The sequence below is a fragment of the Psittacula echo genome (genome assembly GCF_963264785.1).
Source record: "Psittacula echo genome assembly, chromosome: 2".
NCBI classification, from domain to species: Eukaryota; Metazoa; Chordata; class Aves; order Psittaciformes; family Psittacidae; genus Psittacula; species Psittacula echo.
Window position 1 is genome coordinate 117,374,951 of NC_137737.1, and position 22,402 is coordinate 117,397,352.

At 41.2% G+C, this 22,402-nt stretch overlaps 1 protein-coding gene across 1 annotated transcript in view; it reads left to right on the forward strand.

The window, feature by feature from the left end:
• LOC308217007 (chloride channel protein C-like) overlaps positions 1-22,402 on the forward strand; it is a gene marked incomplete at both ends in the record, with an annotated part of 85,663 nt that overhangs the window by 20,703 nt on the left and 42,558 nt on the right. The window contains 4 exons of the mRNA XM_080609706.1: positions 1,896-1,996; positions 2,496-2,667; positions 4,479-4,650; positions 22,132-22,298. Coding sequence (XP_080465832.1) covers positions 1,896-1,996; positions 2,496-2,667; positions 4,479-4,650; positions 22,132-22,298 — 612 coding nt within the window. The remainder of the gene's footprint in view (positions 1-1,895; positions 1,997-2,495; positions 2,668-4,478; positions 4,651-22,131; positions 22,299-22,402) is intronic.

Consider the following 22,402-nt stretch of genomic DNA (forward strand, 5'->3'; position numbering starts at 1 on the left):
CAAATACAAGATTAGGAAGTATCTTGTGTTCCTTTGGTTGCCAATTGGGGGTCTGGAAGAAATTTTCTTGCACTAGATGTTGGCTGCATTTTAATTTTCCTTGTAGTTCTGAGTGGGGATCAGGTGGGTCAAATACCACAGAGCTCCTGCTCTTTGTTCCAGAAACAGCGTTCATATTGTTACAGTTTAGGTTGTGGTGACATCCAGACTATTCTGGATGCTTTCCAGACTGGAAGAAGGAAGTCAGTTCTGCTGTTTGGAGAGTGCAATTGCTACAGAGATTGAGAAAGTGTCCAGGAATAGTGGTGCTATACAGAAAGGCTGGTCATGGTCAGTATGATAACCGGTGCGCTAAGCCGCAAGATGTTGAAATAGCTGGTGACAGTATTTGCCGAAAGAGAGCTTTAAGAATGTGTTGGACAAACATTTTTTTAGGTGTCGTTTGGATATAGCCTGTGTTGCTGTGGAAGAGGAAATCTTTCAGTCTTTAAGTCTTTTCAGCTCAGGTTGCTCCCACTTGGGATGGAGCAGCCACAGCTTCTCTGAATGGCCTGTTCCAATGTCTCACAGTAAAGTGAGACAGTACTCTCACAGTAAAAAATCTCTTCCTTTAACTCTACTTTCTTTCAGTTTGAAGCCATTTCTCTTTGTTCTGTCACTACCTGTCCTTGTGAGAAGCCCCTTTCTAGATCTCTTGTAGGCCCCCTTTAGGCACTGGAAGCTGCTCTGAGGTCTCCCTGGAGCCTTCTCTTCTCCAGGCCGAGCAAGCCCAGCCCTCCCAGCCTCTATTCATAGGAGAGGTGCTCCAGCCCTCTGCTCATCTTCGTGGCCCTCCTCTGGACTCACTCCAACATATCCACAATCCCTCTTGTGTTGAGACCCCAGAACTGGATGCAGTACTGCAGGTGGGGTCTTATGAGAGCAGTGAGGAGAATCATCTTCCTTGACCTGCTAGCCATGCTACTTTTGATGCAGCCCAGAACACAGTTGGCTTTCTGGGCTGTGAGTGCATATTGCTGAGTCCTGTTAAGCTTTTCGTCAACAACATCCCCATGTCCTTCTCCTCAGGAATGCTCTCTATCCATTCTTCACTGAATCTTTATTTGTGCTGGGGATTGCCCCAACCCATGAGCAGGACCTTGCACTTTGCCTTGTTGAACTTCACAAGGTTCACATGGGCCCACCTCTCAAACCTTTTGTTTGCTAAGCACCATGAGGGGAACAAGTGAATTGTTCTGGTTTTCGAATATCACAGTAGAAGCTTTTTACAAGGTAGAGCTGAAGCAAGAAAGGAGAGTTGATTTATGTAACTTTTCCATTCCCAGGCCTATAATGCAAAACACAAAATGTTGACACTCCGTGTTGTTCATCAAACCTGTAGGGCCAAACTTCTCAAACATTTAAGTGTTAAGAATTATTTTGGGTGGCCAAAATAAAGCCTTTACAAGAGACTTACTCTCAGAAAGTGCTGGCACAGACTATCAGAAAGCCAGACCACTTCACAAGGTTTGCACTGACCCACCTTTCAAACCTGTCAAGGTCCCTCTGGATGGCACCTCTTCCCTCCAGCGTGTCAACCACACCACACAGCTTGGTGGTGTTGGTGAACTTGCTGAGGGCACACGCGATCCCTCTGTCCATGTCACCAGCAAAGATGTTAAACAGATGTTAAAAAATATGAGCATTAATAAACCAGATTTATTAGTTTGGAGAATAATTAATAAACTGATCTAGTAAACTAGATTTATTAGTTAATAAAGCCACTTAATTGGGAGATGTAAGGAAGAGTAGGCTTTTTATGTAAAATTTATGTCTAATAGACACATTCTGTACAGGCATTATGGTAAGTCATATTCATGCATTTAATATTTTTTGTTTTGTTTTTAATATTTAAGCATAAATCAGTTCAAGAGGGAAATTTCAGAATATAGGTGTTCATCAAGCACATGGATTGGTCCAGATGGAATCAGATATTCTAATCAAACGTTCAATCAAGGTAAGGGGAGCTAAGTGATTGATACCTGGGAACAAATGGAATTTGTGCAACTTGAGGTGATCTCCAAGTATGTTTACTCATAATGTAGGTTTCCTTCGAAGTAACGTTGTGCTCTGTTCTGAGGGATATATCAGAACTAAATTCTTTATTTGAGCAAAATATGCTGGGAAGTTGCTAAGTTGTTATCTCTGAAAGGAATGGGGAAGAAGCCCTGCTGATGTAGTATGGTTGTATTTCTTTGTCTTAAATGGCTGCCATTTCTCCTTGTTTAGATCAACATTAACATCACACAGACCAGACTGGAAAGAACAAATGTTCCTTCTTTTCCTGAAAGTGCCCCAGGTGCTGAAGCTGTCATGTAAACTCCAGTTAGCTGCTCTATGTACTTTGCTGATGTTTTTGTCAGGTTTAGGCCAATGACAACTACCACAAACTGTATTTTTGTAAGGGATCCTTTTAACGTTTTGTATCTCTCCACATCTCTTCCTCTATGTTACAGCTGCTGCGCTTCTAGTTGAAAATGGGAAGCAAGGGATCACGTATCTTTTTAAACGTGGGACTCATGAAGAATTTGGATACTCATCCCTCTGCAGTGCTTTGGCATTTTATTTCATCCTCAGCTGTTGGACTGCAGGTTCTGCTGTTGCCAGTGGCGTGGTTATTCCTATGCTGTAAGCTTCATCCGTCTTCGTTTGAGCTTTCTTTATGCAATGTCTGTGTTGAGTAGCAGCAACCTGAATTGTAAATCTGAAAGCTTGGCAATATCAAAACTGTAATTGCTTGGAGGAGGTTATATAGGTGGAACAGGATGGTTTGCTTGGAAAGAGATGTTAAAATTATGGAAGAGAATGAAGAAAAATCATGTGAGAGTAGCTGTGGAAGGATGATAGCCAAAACTGTGAGCCTTCCAAACACAGGTCATTTGAATCCTTTGAGGACCCAGAGAGAGTCTCGGCTGCTGGCTCCATCTGTGACTGTAAAAAAACAGGTTCAGATCCAGACTTTTATCTGTTTCTTACACACATAATAGCCTGAATCTTAATCTTGGACATCAACACCCTAGACTTTGGAGAAAACTGCAGTTAGATCTTTTGTTGTACCTTTTAGAAAGCTGTGGTAGACTGGGGCAAAGTCCTTACAGTAATGCTGAGAGGTTTAATGTTCAGCAAGCAAGGAGTTGTGGCTGGAGAGTGGGTATCCAGTTTAATGCCATTCAAATACAAGAAAAAAATCGTAAAATAAATAGTTGTATGTGCAACCTTCTGCCTTTGCCCTATCCCTGAGTACTCACCTCTGCCCTACCCAGACTGTTGTCTAAATCAGTTTGTAATATTCATTGTTTGCTGAAACATGGCATACTTGGCTGATAGGCAAGTTTGTCAGCCAGAACCCACGTTTCTGACCAGATAACCTCATTTTTTATAACCATTCTAGAATTACTAGAACTCCATCTGTCAATAAAATTAACCAATTGCATGAATAAATGGGAAAAAAGTTGTGTAATGGTGCAAGATGATGCTCCTCAAATCAGATTATGTATACCATATATTGGCTATTGTATAAATAATAATGAATCACCATTTCTGGAAGGTGAATGTCTGTACAAATACAGTTCACTGGCTGACACTTGAATCTGTACATTTAGTTCCTTTCATATGGAATAAAATGCTATGTACAATGCCAGCAATTACATGCCTAAATTTTGGGTTTGCTTTTCAGTGTAGCATATGGTTTCAAACTTAAACAGGGGAAGTTCATGCTAGATACAAGGAAGAAGTTCCTTACTGTGAGGGTGGTGAGGCAAATGGGTTGCCCAAGGAAGCTGTGAATGCTCCATCGCCAGCAGTGTTCAGGGCCAGGTTGGATGGAGTCTTGGGTGGCATGGTTTAGTGTGAGGTGTCCCTGTCCATACCAGGGGGGTTGGAACTAGATGGTCTTAAGGTCCTTTCCAACCCTAACTATTCTATGATTCTATATGGCTGGTTTGAAGATGCCTGGGTTCTCTTCACAGCTTCATTCCTGGTTAGCTTTGGGCAGGTCATTGATACCTATTACTCCATTTGCCCATTTGTTATGTGGTTGTAATATTTTACTTGCCAGGTTTACGGGGCACAGTTAGACTTCATTTTAAGAAATTATATAAGGCTGGAGCTCTAGAAGGCTTTTTATCTGAAATATCCAAATGTGTGTATCTGTGACCTACACGTTTGACTGTATTCCTGTAAAATTCATTCTCATTTGGCTTTGAAGGGCATTAAAAACACGCTGGTAGTCCTTTTTCTTCAAGGTATGGTAAATCTGGCAGTTTAATGCTACTGACTGGCAATAAGTAAATGCTCATACAAACGGAGGATGCTAGAACTTTCTTTGGGAAAGGAGTCACTACAGAAAATAACAAAATCTGGGATCAACAGAATATTAGAAACATTTTTAGAAAACACTATTGCTGGCAATAAGACTGCTCTATTTCTTCTTGCTACAGGTACACAGGAGCTTTATATGGAAGGATAATAGGTTTGATCCTTGTTTCCATTTTTGGTGTTCAAACGAATGAATATGGAGCATGGATTGATCCAGGTCTCTTTGCTGCCATTGGAGCTGCCTCCTTTTTCAGTGGTGTGTCACGACTAACCATCTCCCTCACTGTGATAATGGTGAGTATGTTCTCAGGTATTTTTGTGGCCAAGGTTGAATTTAGCTTTTGCTGCTGCAGCTGAATGAACCACAGGTGTCCCATGCATGTTGACCCACAAAGGAATAAATTATTGGCCTGGCTATTTCTAGCTTGTCTGATGAGGCTTGTTTTTTTTTTTCTGGGATCTTTTATTTGGGAAGTGTAAGTTTGGAAATAACACTTGAAGAAATGTAACTATTTGTTTTCCTATTTTATTTTTTTTAATTTTGGGGGTTACAGAAATGGTAATGGCATCAGTGATTTACAAACAAGAAAACAGAATATACTATCTTTCATTTCTTGGATTACAAAAAACGTGAATTGACTTCTGTGGTGGCTGAGAGCGTGGTGCAAGGCACCTTTTTTATGTTGGGGCTGAATATGGCCTTCTGGATGGAGTAAGTGAAGGATTTCCAGCAGTATAGGCAAGCAATGCAATGGGAAGCCTCCCAGGTTTCTCTGGTAAATTTGTGCCTTATAGACTTCAAAATTTTGAGATTTACAGATTTACTTGGAACACATTTCATATTTCTGTTTCCTGCCCCCCTCCTCCCCTCCCCTTTTATAACAGAACTTTTTGAGTCAGCACTACAATGCTTTCCAGGCAAACCTCTGAAAGCTAAAGGATTTGCAAATAATACTCATAATTAGACAGGATGTTCTTTGCTCTCCCCAGTTGCAACACCTGGGAACAGTGAATTGTAAGGCGCAGTTGGAATTCAGCTTAGTCAACAGAGAAGTGATGTTGAGGTCACAAGGAGGAAGCTTTCACCCTTCCATGGCAGGACATTCAAGACCAGTGAGTGTTACTGTGTGTGGACATTTCACCCATGACTAAACCCAGTCTTGGCTGTCCATCTGGTTTTGCCCGAAAGAACCTCGTTAGAATCTTTGCAGATGTCAGAATTCAGCTGGAGTGACCAAGCCAGGATTTTCCCTCCTATTAGGCTGTTGCACAGTGTTTGATAAGTAGCTGTTTAGAGGCACTTGCCCTGAATTGAGTTTTAGTAATACATTGTGTAAATTGGGTAAGAAGCATTTTTCTGATGTTTTAACTTGATGTATAGGAAAACTTCTCTATTGTGAAGTAACAATAAGATTGATTATGGGAACACTCCTCTTTCAGTTTCCTTTTTGAACTTTAGGACTTGCTCATCTATTAAGTACAAGTGCACTCATATTTTTGCTTCTATTATTGGTTATGCATCTTTTGGAAGTTACTGTATGCTTTGTTGGCCAGCTACTAAGTCTGTAAGACTGGAAGGGGGGAAAGTTGGTGCCTGAACACTAGGTATAAGTTTTTTGAGAGCCCCAATTACCACTAAAATGTAATGTCCTTTTCCAAAGTAAGCCTGAATTTTCTTGCAGTGGCTCAATACATTTTAAGTATCATTTGTAAACCATTACTTTATGGTCTTGCTGTGGACAAAAAGTCCTTAGTGGCAAAAGCAGATGATTGACATCTTCCTTAGCTTTGCGCTCATGAGGCTGTCCTTCGTTGCAGGGAAGTGAGAGGTGATTATGTGCCAGAACACTTGCTGGTCTTGGATGACAGAGTTATGTTTCATTCGCCTTCAAGGAGAGAGAAAAAGCCTACATTTTATCTGCTTCAGTTTCTCTCTACCTTCCCCCTTACCTGCGCTTGTCCTTTTCTTTCAAGTGCCTCTGTGAGCATGCATGTACAGCATACACAAAACAATAGCTGGAAACTGTTAAGAGAGCTGTAAGAAACTCAGTTGAAAAGCCCTAGAAAAATGATGAGGATTGCATTGCAATGTGTTCTGAATTCCCCTAGGTGTCATGTTATTACTCTTCTGTGCCTCTTTCTGCAGAGGCAGCCTGTGTTTTAATTCATGTTCCTCCAAAATAAATAGCTGCATTGCTTGAGGAAATATTAATTTTTGAGGAGAAAAAAGGTCTTGGACATGACAATACAAACACATAATTAAAAGGTTGTGCCCTCAAACCATAAAATGCACATATTTTTCCTATATTGTCTGATGGGTTCAAAAAAGAATTGAGAATGTTTGCTTTGGCTTTTCACACAGCCTTCCATTTGGAAGCAGTTATGAATGTGGGACTTGTAGTGAACAGGTTTGTAAGATGCTTTCCTTTTTTTCTCATGGCAGACCCCACAGGCATCTGCCCACCTTTTCTGTTTTGGCTGCCTCTTTCTACCCCCCATGCTGACACTCGACCTTCATCCTCAGCTCTTTGTGGCAAACAGTAGATGTGGGGATATTTTCCTTGGCAAGTACAAGGACCAGCCTTATGACTTGCCTTCCCGTGTCATGTGTCCTGAGCTTGCTGGCCTCAGGGTGCTCTAGATGTGGGAAGAGGAATAGCATCTTCTACAGTGTGTGTTGTCTCTGGGTCTGTCTGTATTTTTATAGTTCCTTTTGTATTTTTACCTCTCAATAACACTGCCTTGCAAGGGTTAAAGAGGAAAGGTGGCACTGGGCTAGCCTAGGATTAGTGTTCTTGTCCAGTATTGGTGATGCCTCTGTGTGCAAGCTGAAAGAAACTTGATATATACTTATTTGGATCATTTGTCCCTGGAGTTGTCTGTCTTTCTTGTACATGTGACAGAAAATAGCCGTGAGTTTCCCCCCTTTCTTGCTTGCTCTGTTCAAACAGAATTAAAGCAGTTTATTGGCCTAATTAATTTCTCCAAGAAATCTCCTCTGATGGATATGGGGAATGCAATTAATTCTAAAAAGGTTAAGACTCAAAACCCTCCTCTGAGTGTGAAACACTGAAACATCAGGCTTTTGACAGATGCAGACTGAAGGAGAAAACAGAATATTCCTCAGGATTTGGAAGGGGAAATGCAATGTCATTATATAAACCAAATGGAAATGTCTGTAGAGGGCTAAATAGCCTAAGGTCTGTCCTTCAGTCTCTTGCTAATGGCGGGTGTGGCTGCTGTGAGTGAGTGGCTTGTGCTAATGGGCATGATGTTGGTACTGAAAGAAAATGACCATATGATGGTGGTTCAGAGCGTTATGAAAAGTTGCTTGTTGATGTCTGTCCAAGTCTGCAATGCAGCAGAAATAACAAGCTGTATGTAAAATCATCTGGTTCATAAGGCAGTATTGAAGGCTCAGGGAGCAGGATTGTGCGTTCTGCTCTCTGATGCCTACAACAAGACAGGCACACTGTCAGAGCACTGTATGTAATCAACTACACTGCTCTACGTGACCACTGTCCTACTGTTAGGGAATTTGGTGTATCTGTTATACACATTGCTTTAAGAAATGAAAATGAACATTTATTTTTTGCATAGTTTGGACATCTCAGTTGTAATGTATGCTTCTGACACGCTTCACAGCAGAGTTGGAGATCATCTGAATAAATGCAATAAAATAACTGTATTGGCAGGTAGTAACAGTGAAACCCCAACCTCTCTCCTCTTTCTGTATTTCTTCAGTACTTCTAATTGTCTAAATCAGTACTTCTAAATGTCTAAAAAGACAAAATGTGCTTACCTTAAATTACAGGCAGGATGTATTGCTGCAAATTGTGTGGCTGCCCTTCTCACTTCCTCATTCATATGAAGCTTAAGTAGAGTATTGGCTGTGGGCGCTTACTGTAGGCATGGCAGACATCTTGTTTTACAGACATTATGTGAGAATACAGCACAGGCAACAATCCAATCTGACTAACTAGAGAGAAGTTATAAAAACAGCAGAATGGTGACATATGAAGTTAGGAAAATAAGCTCAAGACTTCTAGAATGCATGTAAAATCTGCTGGGTGTCCAGTGCAAGTTTTCCACAAGAGAGCTGTGTTGCTCAGTGGTTGTAGGATGCAAGATGCTGCATTTCCAAACCATTTGCAGTAATGATGATGCAAGCAGGAAGAGTGATTTTGAAAATCAAATATAAATTCTGAAACTTTCCTTGTTGAGTGGAGGTGTCAGATAATATTGCATAGCTGGTGCTTGAAGGCCAAACAGCGGAAACGATCCTGGCTGCTCATGGCATTGCTTGTCTGTGTTGCAGCTGAAGAGACCATCAGGGGGCCAGGAATTCTCATAGATTTAAATCAAATTTCTCCTGAGTGAGGCTTGATCTAATGGGTGGCAGTTCTGTTCTACAGGCAAAGTTGGATAAACCACATTAACTGGACAACAATTTGTTATTCACTGGGCATGGATTAAATGTAAATGTTAATGGGTGTAACTTCTATGATTTCTTTTTGTTTAATGGATGCAAGTAAGTCTGTACAGCTGTGCCTTTCAACATGCTGGGTGTAGCTGAATAGTGTTATTTTCCACTTCAGCTTCCTCTGCTGTGGTGTTGGAAAGCCATGGACTGGAGGCCAGGAGACATATTTGGGTCTTGGTGGATACCCAGTTATAGCTTCAAGCATTTCTGTGAATTTCCATGCTCACCTCTGCAAAATATTAGTATTGTACTCTTTTGAGTGATTTGGGGGGGGCATATAATTAACTTCCATGCTGCTTTTTATTTCTTTTTTTTTTTTTTTTCCCGAGATCTTTAAAGTTAAGAAGCAGAGAGTGTTTTAGTAGAAATGCTCAGTTGCCATTGAACTGCTTTTCCTGTGATGTTTGCACATCTGTCAGAACATGAATAACCTTTGCTCAGTTTTCAGTTCCAGCCTGCCTGCTGCCTCCTGTTACCTGTCACTGTTTCATTTGGCTGCTTGCAAGGCAAGGTGTCCCTGAGAAGGGAGGAAGGATGGCTCTGGTGGTGCATGTGCTTCCCCTCCTGTGAAACAGCAGTGTCCATTTGCCTTGGGCAGCCTTCACCTCCAGTGGGTGGACTTTTTTGCTTTTCCCTCTTCCCTTTTGCTCCTTGAGCAGGACCATAAGGACATAAGCAGCTCATGGTATGAAATGGTTGTGGTGCTTGGCCATTCTCTAAGGGCTGTCTCCCTCTGTTTTATGAGTGCCCAGGACTGTTACTTAGGCAGGGAGGACAGTCTGCAAAATAAGGGTGTTATTGAAGGAGGTGCTCCTGCAGAGCTGACAGGACTTAGAAGTGCAAAGGGTCTTCAGTGCAGCCTGTGCCCTGTGTGGGACTTGTTTGTGTACTTGCAGTCTTCTTAGATCTTGCTCTAGTAAGAGAAGGCAACAATAAAAATACCCTTTAAACAGCTGACTTTAGAACACAACTGAAGTGCAGGTGCCTTTCTGTAAGGCATAGTTTACACCTAGGTTGCTTTACTTTTTTTGGTAGGTTACTACATGGACAAAATGAGCACTTGCACAAAACTGGGCTTTTGTACTGGTGCCCTTCTGTTCTTCCTGAATGGAAGAGCAGCTGACCGCAAAGCAACAAGGCTCAAGAGCTGCGGCACTCTTCTGCTGTGTGCTGAAGAACATGGAGGCTACTGGATTTTGGTTCATGACAGCTATTCAGGGCAGCTCTTACAGCATAAGGAAGCAGGGTACTTTGCAAGACTCAAACTAAATGATTTAATCAGTCCTTCTGGTCTTAAAAGAAACCAGTCTTGTTTTTTGGCACATAAAATGTGGTGCAACATCTGATTATTTGAAAAGAAGGAAGTTTCCTTCCAAACTCGTAATGACATCCAAAGTGTGATCCTTTCCTGGATGACGATCATAGTTTGCTGACTTGTGAGGGGAAAATGTCTCTGAGTGCTGAGTATGCTTTTGGTGTACCAGCAAGCAGGAGAACAGGCTAATTTGAAATACACAAATTTCTGTTTACATAAACAATCTTATGGTCAAATAAGATCAGTATGATCTTATGGTCAATACAGCAAAATGTCCTGCAGTGCCTAGCTTTGTGGTGGGAGTGACAAAAGCATGGAAATCTGGAGTAGCTTGTTTTTTTCAGCACCACCTTAGTTAGAATGGTTTCAAAAAGTTCCCTTCTGCTCTATTTTTGACTGAAAATGAGGCCTCCAGATTTGGTTTTACAATATCCTTGGACATTTCATTGAAAACCTGAACATCTGAAAAACTGAAATAAAGCAAAAAACATTTAAAATGTCTTGCTATAAGCTTTGTTGTTTCATGTTAGCATTTTTCTGTAAGGAGTGAAATATTTCTCATGAAACACCAGAGACTTTCTTTGTATGTTTGAGGAGGGAGAGGGCAATACATGGTGCATCGTGGGAGACGTAGTTTAATCTGACAGACCAAACTGAATCCAAGCTTAAAATTCTCTAGAGATGTCAAAATAGCATTCCAAATGGAAGCTTTCTGGGTCTTAACCTAAAAAAAATACTGGTGTACAGGGATGATAAACAATTTGTCAAGTCAACTGAGACATTCCATAAAAAATACATGCTTGTAGGGAAAACCAAAATAAATCCCTTTTTCCTTCTGGACGGTAGCCTTGTGAACCCAGCCCAAGAAAGTCAGAGCAAGTCTCCTCTGATTCATTCATTCATCATCTGTAAAGAAGAGCTGCAACTATGGGACAGTTGGTTAGTCTGTAGGTAATTCACAAATTAGAAGAGAATCCAGCTTTATCTCCAATATAGCTGTTTCAGCTTTGGCATCAGGGTTTTATCTGTAAAACAAACAGACATGACTGAATTGTACATGGATTCAATTGGCATTGAACTTTCAGAAAGTTCAGTTGTGCATCTGAAATATTGCAATTGAGACTGCATCTCTGTTTTAAATACACACATTGGAAATGAAGTTGTAATGTGAGAAGATAACATTTTTATATAGTCATTTTTCTGGCTCTAGCTTTCAGTAGCTTTAAAGGTACTTTGTAAGTAAAGCCATCTAGTGTATTACAGCATGCTATTGTACATTTGGGACGTGTAATACAAACCTTAATGAAAGTTCATGAGAATTTAATGTGAAGAAGTTATTTTTAGTTCACAGTATCTTATCTGGTTTTAATTTTTTTTAATTACAGAATGCAATTGGGCTGTCTTATGTACTAATTCTTTGCCAAATTTAATTTGTCTCCAAATTAGAAACATTTTTCGGTTACATTGTCATGAAAAGCATCAGAAACCATTAAGTTGTGTTATATTTTTAACTTTAAATCCTTCACAATGTTGCCAAAAGCATTTTTTTTTCCCCTCCCAAAAATTTTAGAACATGATTTATCTCCGGGACAATAGCTACCACAATAGGCCTATCTCTTTTGTCTCCAGCCTGAGGGGTTTATTATCATCTTGAATTAAAAGCCCCATGTAACCGGGTGCTCTAATGAATGGGGGCTCAGGGCCAGGAATCCCTGTTTGATTATAGGACCCAGCTGAAACAGGAGCAAGTGGTTACACAACCCAGCAGCTGCTGGGCTGGACATGGGCTGTTGGTGGGAAGGAAGCTCCTTCTGTAGGTCCTGAGAGAGGCAAATCCCTGAGAAGGAGCACAACCTCCCCTCTGCTCAGGATGAGCAGAACAACGTGTTTTGTTATTGCAGTTTCAATGTTTTCCCTGGTTCTCTTGAAAAAGAATAAGACTGGGTCCAGGATGCACATGGTGGTGGTGGGAATGCTGGTGAAAGGTGTTGTGCTGTTGTGAGCAAGACTGAATGGAGATGGGCGCGGAAGGAAAGCCATGAAAGCATGTGGAAAATATTAGCATTGCAGAAAGGAGGAGCATAAATGGTAGCCGGTAAGTCCTGTCCTAATGCTGGCTCTTGCCTCATTTTGAAATATGAAAGAGTAATAGAATCATAGAATAGTCAGGGTTGGAAAGGACCTTAAGATCATCTTGTTCCAACCCCCCTGCCATGGGCAGGGACACCTCACACTAAACCATGCCACCCAAGGCTCTGTCCAATCTGGCCTTGAGCACCACCAGGGTTGGAGCATTCACAGCTTCCCTGGGCAACCCATTCCAGTGCCTCACCACCCTCACAGGAAAGAACTTCCTCCTGATATCCAATCTAAACTTCCCCTGTTTAAGTTTTAACCCATTACCCCTTGTCCTATCACTACAGTTCCTGATGAAGAGTCCCTCCCCAGCATCCCTATAGCTCCCCTTCAGATACTGGAAGGCTGCTATGAGGTCTCCACGCAGCCTTCTCTTCTTCAGGCTGAACAGCCCTAACTTTCTCAGTCTATCTTCATACGGGAGGTGCTCCAGTCCCCTGATCATCCTCGTGGCCCTCCTCTGGACTTGTTCCAACAGTTCCATGTCCTTTTTATGTTGAGGACACCAGAACTGCACACAATACTCCAAGTGAGGTCTCACGAGAGCAATGATGGAAAAATCTCTTTGGTGCCTGGTGGCTGTGTCTCAGCAAGCTTGCAGAGCCAGACCTGAGCTGCTTTCCTGCATCTCTAAAGGAAACACCCTAAACACAACACCCCAAACTGGCAGTGATGCACAGGTGCTTGTCCATGGTGAGTTGTGCAGCAGTTGGTGACTTTGCAGTTGCTGGTACACCTTGTGAAGCAGCAGTGCCTGGCTTTAGAAAAGACAAAGTTGCACAGCTATTGAGATAGCTGGAGTGGAGTTGTCTGGTGCTTTGGATCATACAGCATGAAGACTGGCCTCGGGTTACTCTGGTTATACTGCTCCCGTCTCACACTGTTCCTCAGCCTGACCCTTGTTCAAAGAAAAGAAATTTATTTGGAAGGCTCAAGTTGTGCTTTTCCCTTTCTCCTCTGTGTTTAGCAGAGTGTGTGCAGTGCTTGGGAGGGAACAGGCAAAGATGGACTGTAAAATTCAATACATCTTCACAGTGCACTTTTGCAGCACAGGCCTTGGGAGATCTGTGATTGTGCCTTCCTCTTACTTGTTCAAGATGGAAGTGTGTGAAAGGGACATTGGGCTCATAGAGGAAACATAGCCTGGTGCTCTGGAGAGAAAATTGTAAGGAGCACACAGCTGCCTGCTGGGAGAGGCATTCCTACGTAAGAAAATAATACAGCTCATGACAGGTCATATCAGCATCTGTCGTGCTGCGCTGCTGTAGAGAAGGTTTTGAGAGAAAGTTTTGAGAGATGATTTTGACCCTTGCTTTAGAATGAGTACACATGTATGTGTTCTGGATGAGGGAGCACTTTTTTGTGCTGCTGGTTAATAAGGCATGTACTATGGAGGCCTGACTAGAGAGGCAGCAAGGTGTATGTGCCCACTCAACAGTCAGGTTTAAGTTCCTTTTTCCTTAAATGCTTAAAACCAGTTCAGTACAGTTACTCCATCAGGGTTGCTCAATATACTGAACCTAGCTTTGGTAAGGATTCTCCGCATGGCCACAGTCTTCATTTTAACTCCACAGGAGCGAATGCCACATGGCTGATTTTCCACGTGATTTTGGTGGGGAAAGGAAACTCTTTTGCAGAAGCTGTGGCGAATATGTAGTATTCAAGAATTTTCACATCATGTTTCCTTGAAAGAGGGCAGAGGAAACACTTAATTATTTGGAAACTCATTTAGCAGCTTCTTTCCAGTGCTAGGCTGTTCAGTACATCAGCCCGTCACGTGTAAGTACTTCAGGGCTCACTTAATGTTTGTGATTACACCTGAGATGGTTAACAGAAATTGTTTTGACAGGGCCTAATTTTCTATTACTAAGCTGCCTCATTTTTTTCGAATGAAGAGTTTAAACATTAGTCAAAACAGTTTCCCAAAATCTCCAAGCCTACAGTTATTACTAACAGGGTAAGCCTTCACTCTGCTTACATGGCCTGTAAGGAGGAGCCCTTTGTGTTTAATGGTATATCTAACATTATTTCAGAACCTGATTGCAAGGATTGTCACCTTTTTACAAGGAAGGGTAGATGCTGAGTAGTGTTGTACTGACCCTAGTTTTACTCAAATAAATCCCAAAATAATTGGAGTAACAATGCGTAATCAGTAATTGTGACAATGCATAATCAGTAATTGTAACAATGCATAATTAGTAAACTTTAAATAGATGAAGTCCTGCTATTTTCTGTTGAATTTGTTCCAACTAGGGGAAGAGCACCCTGTGTTTTTTGGCAATAGCATGTCTGGAAAATGAAATAAGTGAAATTCTACTCTCGTGGAGAAAGGGGTTGGTGAGCAGTTTCAGAGCCTCAGGTTTTGTAATACACTTCTTTAAGAATCTGGAAGCTCAGTGAAAGAACAAGCAAACCTATGCTCTTTTTGAGAACAACAAGCTTTTGTAAGTTTTCTGTTCTGAAATTTGAGGTCTAACCTCCTACTGAAGTTAAAGGTGAAATGAGGTTTGCATCCCGTGGCATAGAGCATTTATCAAATAGCCTCCATAAACCCACTGTCCAGTCTGAAGTTGTCTGTAGTTATGGGGCTCTTTCTTCTCCAGCCTTTTCTAGACCTCAGGAGCTGGGGCTGTGAGAGTAATAGCATTCTATAAATGCACTGGTTTTAGCACTGCTTAAATATGACAGAGAGTCATTGCAGTTGTCTATCTTATTTAAAAAATACTCATGAATAATTACTTAGAGAATTCTGCAAAAGCGTGGCTTAAAAAAGTGCAAGGTTGCTTAGCTGGGTTATTATACAGTACAGTATTTGTTTTGGAAAGATTTAATACGTGAGCCTGCTGAATGTTTAGGCATATTCAGCAGTGCACTTAGATGCTGCTGCTACTTTTGTTAATAGAAGGATCACTTGACACAATATGCGCCAGTGTTATTATCCTGAGACACAGATTTAGATGGCTTTGAAACCTCCTTTTGGGGTTTTGTGTCTACTATGCTTGTGAGATAAAGAGATGGATTACCAGAAAATCACTGATAGATATCTTTCCAGGGGATCTTGGCGAGAGTCGCTGCTATCACCCATACCGTTTCCGATATCACTTGCATCCATTGCCTTAACCTGTCAAAACAGGTGTATTTATAGGCCTGGAGGGACTGAAACAAGCAATCAAGCATTTACATAACATCTTCCATCCAAGTTCCCAAGGGCTGAGGCTCAAAGTATTTTGATATGTTTCCAGGGGTTACTTAGCTGTGCTGGGTATTTCCATGTTCTCTTTAGCAATCTGCTGCTGCTGTACTACATCTTGGAATTAGAAAAAATTGTTCTCTCTATTAACAAGGAAATTGTCAACAAAATGCTAGTTGGCTTCAGAGAAACTGGCACGAATATTTAAATCCACATCAGAGAAAACTGGGACGAGATTTCACTGAACATTATGAATTAGGGTAAATGAAGAATCAGTGTGTGCGTGTGATTAATTAGAACTTCTTTGCTTAAAGAGAATAAGTACACACCCAGTGCTGAGATATTTTTTCATGCTCTGTCTTGGCAGTAATTAAACTTTAGGGTGTTAGAGGCTGCCTACTCCTTGTAATGGCCTGGAATAGTTAATGGGGTTGAGCTCTGGAAGAGGAAGAATCCCACTAATTGTGCAATCCTCCTGGCACTGGGGTTTGGCAGGACGTCCTCACAGTGAACCTACGCTGGGTGTGCCTCCCTTTGTAGAGTGTGATGCACAGCTTCGTGTGCCTGAGGCTGCAAGAAATAATCACTTTCAGCAGTGTGAGGGAACTTGAATGCATATTTTTTCAGGGCCAGCATTACAATTGTGTCTTTTTAGGAGATTTATGTTTACTGTATTGCAGCATCCCACTTCTCCAAAAATTTCCAGCAGTGATGGTGATGAGTGATAAGGAGATACAGTAAAGGGAGTTTAGTTAATGGATGTAGTCCTAGGGCAATAAAGGATTTCTTTAAAGGTGAAGTGCACAGGAAAGGAATATGTTTTACTTAGTTTTAAAGAGAGAGATTAATGGAAGTTCAGAGGGGGAGTGTTCAGCTGGATCGATACGTGAAGAAGGTGCCTCTTTTGGCATGATCCCAGATGAAAATAGTGGACCATGATAAAGGCATTTCACTTCATAGTTTGTCAGGACATTATCAAGTGGGAAGTAAAGTGACTCAAGTGTTCAATGCACAGGTTGATAAGGGCCAGCAGATCATAATCCAGAGATTAAGATAATGGAAAAGCAGATCTGCATTGTTTATGAAATGGCTGTGACAATACGAATCACTAAATCCTGGAAACATTATTTCTACAAACTTCTATCCTCAAGAAAGCTGTATAAACAGCTCTCTTACTGCTGTGAATAGGGAATTGTTCTCTTTTTCCCTTCTTTACATCAAGCAATCAGCTTGCAACCTTGTTGGCATTTGCTCCAAGAAAAAAATGATCAAAAGCTTTCTGCTGGCCGCAAGCCCCCCACCCTTTGGAAATGTTCTGTTGATTGTGAACAAGTTGTTTTTTCTTGGTGTCTTTAATCAATAGTAAAAAAATTTCCAATGAGAGATGTTCTGCTTGTGAGAGAAATGAAAGGTGTTTTCCTTGGGGACTGTGTACTCTTCCACAAGATCTGGTGGCGTGGAGACTAGGAAACTGCCCAGAGCTGGTGTTTTGTGCCAGCTGCAGCCTCAACTCCAAGAACTATTGGATTTGGCTGGTAGTACCAAAACTTCATGTTCCTTCCCACCCATTCCCTTTTTAAACTCTCAGATATATTGTCTTGTAACTTTGTTCATCAGCTGCTTGTTTTTTCCCAAATGTTTTCCCAAAGTTTGCTTCTACCAAGGAGGATGATCTTTAAATCACGGGAAGGAAGGAAATTTTGTCTTTTGTTTGTTCAGTTTGCCAGGCAGCTCTTCTGTTTGAACAAATTTTGAAAGATGAATTAGACTACAAAATAAATAAATATTTTTATTTTTCTTTTCGGTGGGCCCTCTCTTCTGCATGTGTCACTGGGGGCTGCAAGAGCAAGAGTGCTCTCTTGCTAACTGGGTTTTCAGTGGAATATAGAAAACCAATTTGCACTATGTAGCTGGCTGATGATGTCTTCTTTTACATTATTGGCAATATCAAGGGTTCAGGGAACATTCGCTGTATCAGCAGCCTTGCGTCTAATGAGGCCGTTTGTACTCTGTTCTCTGAGCTGGAGTAAAACCTTTGAAACATGTTAGCCACAGTTTGATTGAAAAGTGGGGGAGGGTTTTTAACAGTGAGCTTTAAGTAAACTGCATGTTTTTGAATTTCCTGGGCAGCTGCCTTTCTCCCTTTGATGTACTGTGCCTGGTGATGCTGTTAACGAAATGCATAATTATGTGTTATATAATAAAACAGGGCTAACATGAAGGTGCCTAATAGATTATAATGATGTGGAGGCCTGAGAAACTCAGGACGATGGGGGTTGTTGAAAAGTGCCTCCGGTGACAAAGAAGATATTTAAAGAGGTTTGAATAACTGTGCTAATAAATTAATTGTGGTTTCTGTGTGTGTAAACATTTTTCAAGATTCTGTATATAGAGAGAATATTGAAAAAAAATATAGGTGCAATTTACTAGGCTGCTGATGTATGAAGTGTCAGCGCCGAGTGCTTCCAGCGCCTATTAGCGCTGCTGGCTTTGCATAGACGGGTGCCCTAGGCAAAGACATTTTTGGCACAGCCTGCTGTGCCCATAGGATCAAAAGGGAAAAAAAAAAATAATCTGGCAATATGCACAGAAAGTAAATTGCATCCTAAAGAGCAGCCCCTAAAATGTAGGCTTGGAATGAATATCAATAAATGAAACATCACATTTAATGGCTGAAGAGTTGCAGGCATTTGGTGGCTGCCCCCAGCTTCCTCTCTTCCTTTCTCTGTTTTTGTCACCTTTATTTTATCTCTCCCTCTGCAATACTGTGTATAATTTGTTCCTTTCTTGGATTCTTTAGGAACTGGTTTGTACAGATGGGTGTTTTTAAAGGAGAGGCTGCATAACCTTCCAGCCTGGACCACATGGGTATCCTAATGGTGCTGAGCTGTGACTGTGCTTGCTTGGCTGCTGTTCTGGGCTTATGAGGGCCTGTCTGCTGAGAGAATTAGTATGCGGGGAGCTCCAGCGTGAATTTACAGCCTGCTAGTTACTTGGCACTAATTCCCTGGGTGGATGCTTCTAGTACCTACTAAGAGTGCTTTTGTACAGGTTAGCTTTAAGAGTGCTTTCTTGTGAGTTAGGTGGGCTCCTTTTTGAAGGTGGAGTATGTTGTTTTTCACTTCTCAAGCACCAAAGGTACCCAAGCAGGCAGTTAGTGCAAAGTAGCTAATATGCAGTGAATTCACACCCAAGCTCACCGAGCACTAACTTCCTTGTACAGCTGAGTCCCCAGGCTCTGCACTTTGTCTCTCTCAATAGGGAGCAGATGGCCCTTCTCTAAACAGGGAATACTAATATAGCCTGATGAAGAGCACATATACTTGTGTGTCGGTTTGTGTGTGTCCGTATGTTTGCATAAGATGACTTGAATATGTCACAGTTCCTGGATTAAGTTGTGCTTCCTAGGTTTTTATCAAGATATCCTAATGAGAACTTTGCTGCTGCTTTGCCATCATCCTTCTCATTAATGGACTTGGGTTTTAGCAACAGGTTTTGATTAATTCTTCCTTTTTCTTTGGCAGCAAGAGTGACATACATTTTCTTACATGAGTGACTGCATCTTTGTGTTTGAATCTCTCTTTGCTGAGATTGCCTTTCCCAGCATTTCTTATTTGATCTCTGGAGTTTCTTCTTGTATTTCATATGCTTTTATAGCTAATAAATATTCTTCCAAAACTTGAGAACCCCCAATAAGAAGGAAATAAGTTTTTCTCTTGTTTTCCAAACACTTGGATGTGAATTAAAGACAGTTTTTAAATAAAACTTTTGCTTTAGCCTGGGCTTCAGAAATAGCTTGATCTGTAATTAGTGTACAGGTTCACCCTGTCTTGGAATCACAGAATCATAGAATGGTTTGCAGTGGAAGGGACCTTAAAGATAATCTAGTTCCACCTGCCTTGCCATGGGCAGGGCACCTTCCACTAAGCCAGGTTGCTCAAAGGCCTATTCTACCTGGCCTTGAATACTGCCAGGGATGGGGCAGCTACACCTGGAGGCCACATAATGGGTTAAATATTATGTGAAGTGTTCTTGATATAAAAATATGTATATATTTTTTAATATCTAAAAATATAATTTATAAAATTATAAATTATTTTATCTGATTTTCATGCTCATGCTTCAAATATATCATTGCTTTCTAAGTCATCTGCAGATTTTCTTTGTTTTTGCTCTAGTATTGCCTGTTTCCAGGAAAAATTTCATATCACAAAAATTGCTTCTCCTGTTTCCATCTGCAGTGAGAGTTCAGGACAGCTCTATCAGCTCTATTTCAGCCAAAGTTTAAATTCACTTACATACAAAAGATATTGCTCAAAATGCTTTTAACATGTCATTCCTTAATGACCTCAGCCATAGCAGCCTGCCAAAGATAAACAGCATTTCTGCTCGGCAGGAGTTAACTCTTGGAGGTAGTGAAGTCCAATGTGAACCCAGAGACACTTGCTCCAAGTTTTCAGTGTGCTGCTGTAAAAAGGAGCAATCCCACCCCCCACAAGATCCCAGCACTCAGAAGTGCTGCAGGGCTGGAGAAAATCAGCACAAACCTCGCAGTTTCTCAGCAGGAGATGTAAAATGCTGCTGAATGTTTGCCACAATAAAGGATGAGAGCCTGGGCCAGGCCAGCTTGACTGTTCCCATTAGAGGACAAGAGGGTAGGAGGAAGGGATAAAATGGGATGAAAACCAAGGATGGGAGCCTGGAAAGCTGGGCTTTGGTTTTTGCTGTTCTGGAGATATTCTGTATAGGTTAAAGCAACCACTTGAGAGTGTTTTTCAGAGTTTGAGTCTCAAGAGTTTTTAAATTTAGCATGCTTTTATAGCTTTTTAGAGTGTTTTAATATTAATTTTTAATGCTGATTGTATTCCAGAAGAGTTCCTCATAGCCAGATACTTTAAAAAAACCCTAAAAGGAATCCACAATAAAGGAGTCTCCATCTGTGTGAATGAGTTGCAGCAGATATGATGAAGCAATTCTTAAAATCCCACAGTTACTCTTTTCCTTTCAACTGACATGTTCCTGGTGTTTTAAAATAAAACAGTTGACTCCTAGGTTTAAAGGGACATTCAAAGAATGCTGTGGTGTTATTAAAAATCCATGGCTATGTCCAGGCAGAAAGGACAGTTGCATGACTCTGTCATACATGGCTTACCGTGCCATCTGAATCCCTTGTTGGGATATATGTAAATCATCCTGGATGTTATCTCTCCAAACCCAGAACACAGACAGGAGGAGGGTGAAAGTATGAGCCAGATAAATTTGCTACAGCTTATCAGACAGAAATGTGTTTATTGACATTTTTTGAATGTAGATTCTTGGAGTACTTAACAATCCCTAGCTAATGACGTCTATTAAATGGCAATGTGCTGCAATTCACTTTGAATTGGAGAGAAGTTTCTGGGCAAAAGCCTCTTAGTGTTATGAAGAAAGTTTGCTTATTTAATCTCAGGATAATATCCCTTTTTAATAGGATGTAATGGTAGGGAAAATAGTGGGGATTGAAAGGCGGTAGCAGTTTTTACTAAAACTTCTTGTTAAGGTAGCATGAAGAGAGTATTTCCATGCATTCATTTTCACTTTGAAAAATATTTGACATTATTGTGAGTTGAGCATAAACAGTATTAAGTGCATTCACATTACTCCTTTGTGTACAGGATTCGCTCTGAATCCTTTATTCAAGGGCAGTTGTATTGATGTGCTTTGTTAAGTAAGTCGCTGCTGCCACAGTCATTAGACATTTGTAGTAGTAAGTCATGTGAACTCAGTCTGCCTTTGTGCAGCATTGAGCTGATAGTACTGTTATGGTGGCTGTGCTCAACCACGGAGGCAAAACCAAACAGCTAAAGGGGGATAAAGTATTAAAACATGCTACATTCTTTGCCGCTTGCCTGACTGTACCCTCACTACATGGGGATAAAGTGCAAGTGTACTTAGGAAAGATGGTTTAGGTGAGATACTATAATTTGTGCACACGTTTCTCTACAACCAGCATTGCAAGGCCACATTCATAGATTTGTGATCATGCAGACAGGAATGCCTGCACCATGCCTTGCATTACTGCTGAATGTTGTTCAGCATGGTAGCTGTGTGATGTTCCTGCTGCTTGATCTCTAGAGCTGGACTTCTGCTGAAAGCTTCTTGTTCCCTTTTCTGGCATCCTTCAAGACAATGTTTGTACAAAGAGCTTGTTCTGTCAGGAAGCAGCAGTATGGGAAAGCAATTTTGTATCTCCTGAGCTCAGCAAGAAAGAAAAAAATATTTGGATCTGTTTGCATTTTTTAATATTTGTCACAATGCCAAGCTATTTTAAGCAATCTGGCTACTCCATCTCTACTTACCCTCCTCTGATACTTCAAAATTATCACAGGCCACCTGAAATATGGGAATCAGATGTGAGTTTTAATGTAAGTGCAGTGCTTCAGGCTGATAGGAACGGGAGGGGGAGCTGTCACTGCATCAGCCAAGCCCCTCTAGTGGAAGTGTTGATTGCTTACTTTACCCCTGGGAAAGGAGGGGGAGTGCCCTTCCGCTTTTAGCAGAGTGAATCGCTTCCCATTCCGTCTTGAAAGAAGTAGGTAGTCCTGTGCAACCGTTATTATCATCTCTAGGTATATGAAAAATGGAAAGTCCTTTGTTCTGTTTTCTCCTTAGGTAGAGATCACAAATGATGTCCAGTCCTTGCTACTGATAATGCTGGCTGTCATGGTGGCCAAGATGGTTGGTGATTTGTTCAACGCATCTCTGTACAGCTCTCTCCTAAAGCTGAAGTGCATTCCCTACTTGGATGTGGAACCTTTTGTTCATCACAGGAGAAAATGGTGAGGTTTCTTATGTTGCTGATCTGTAAGTTTCCTGTGTCATGTTCTGCACAGAGACTGTGGTTTCTCTGAGACCTGGAGTTTGGAGGGCTGGAGGAAGCAGA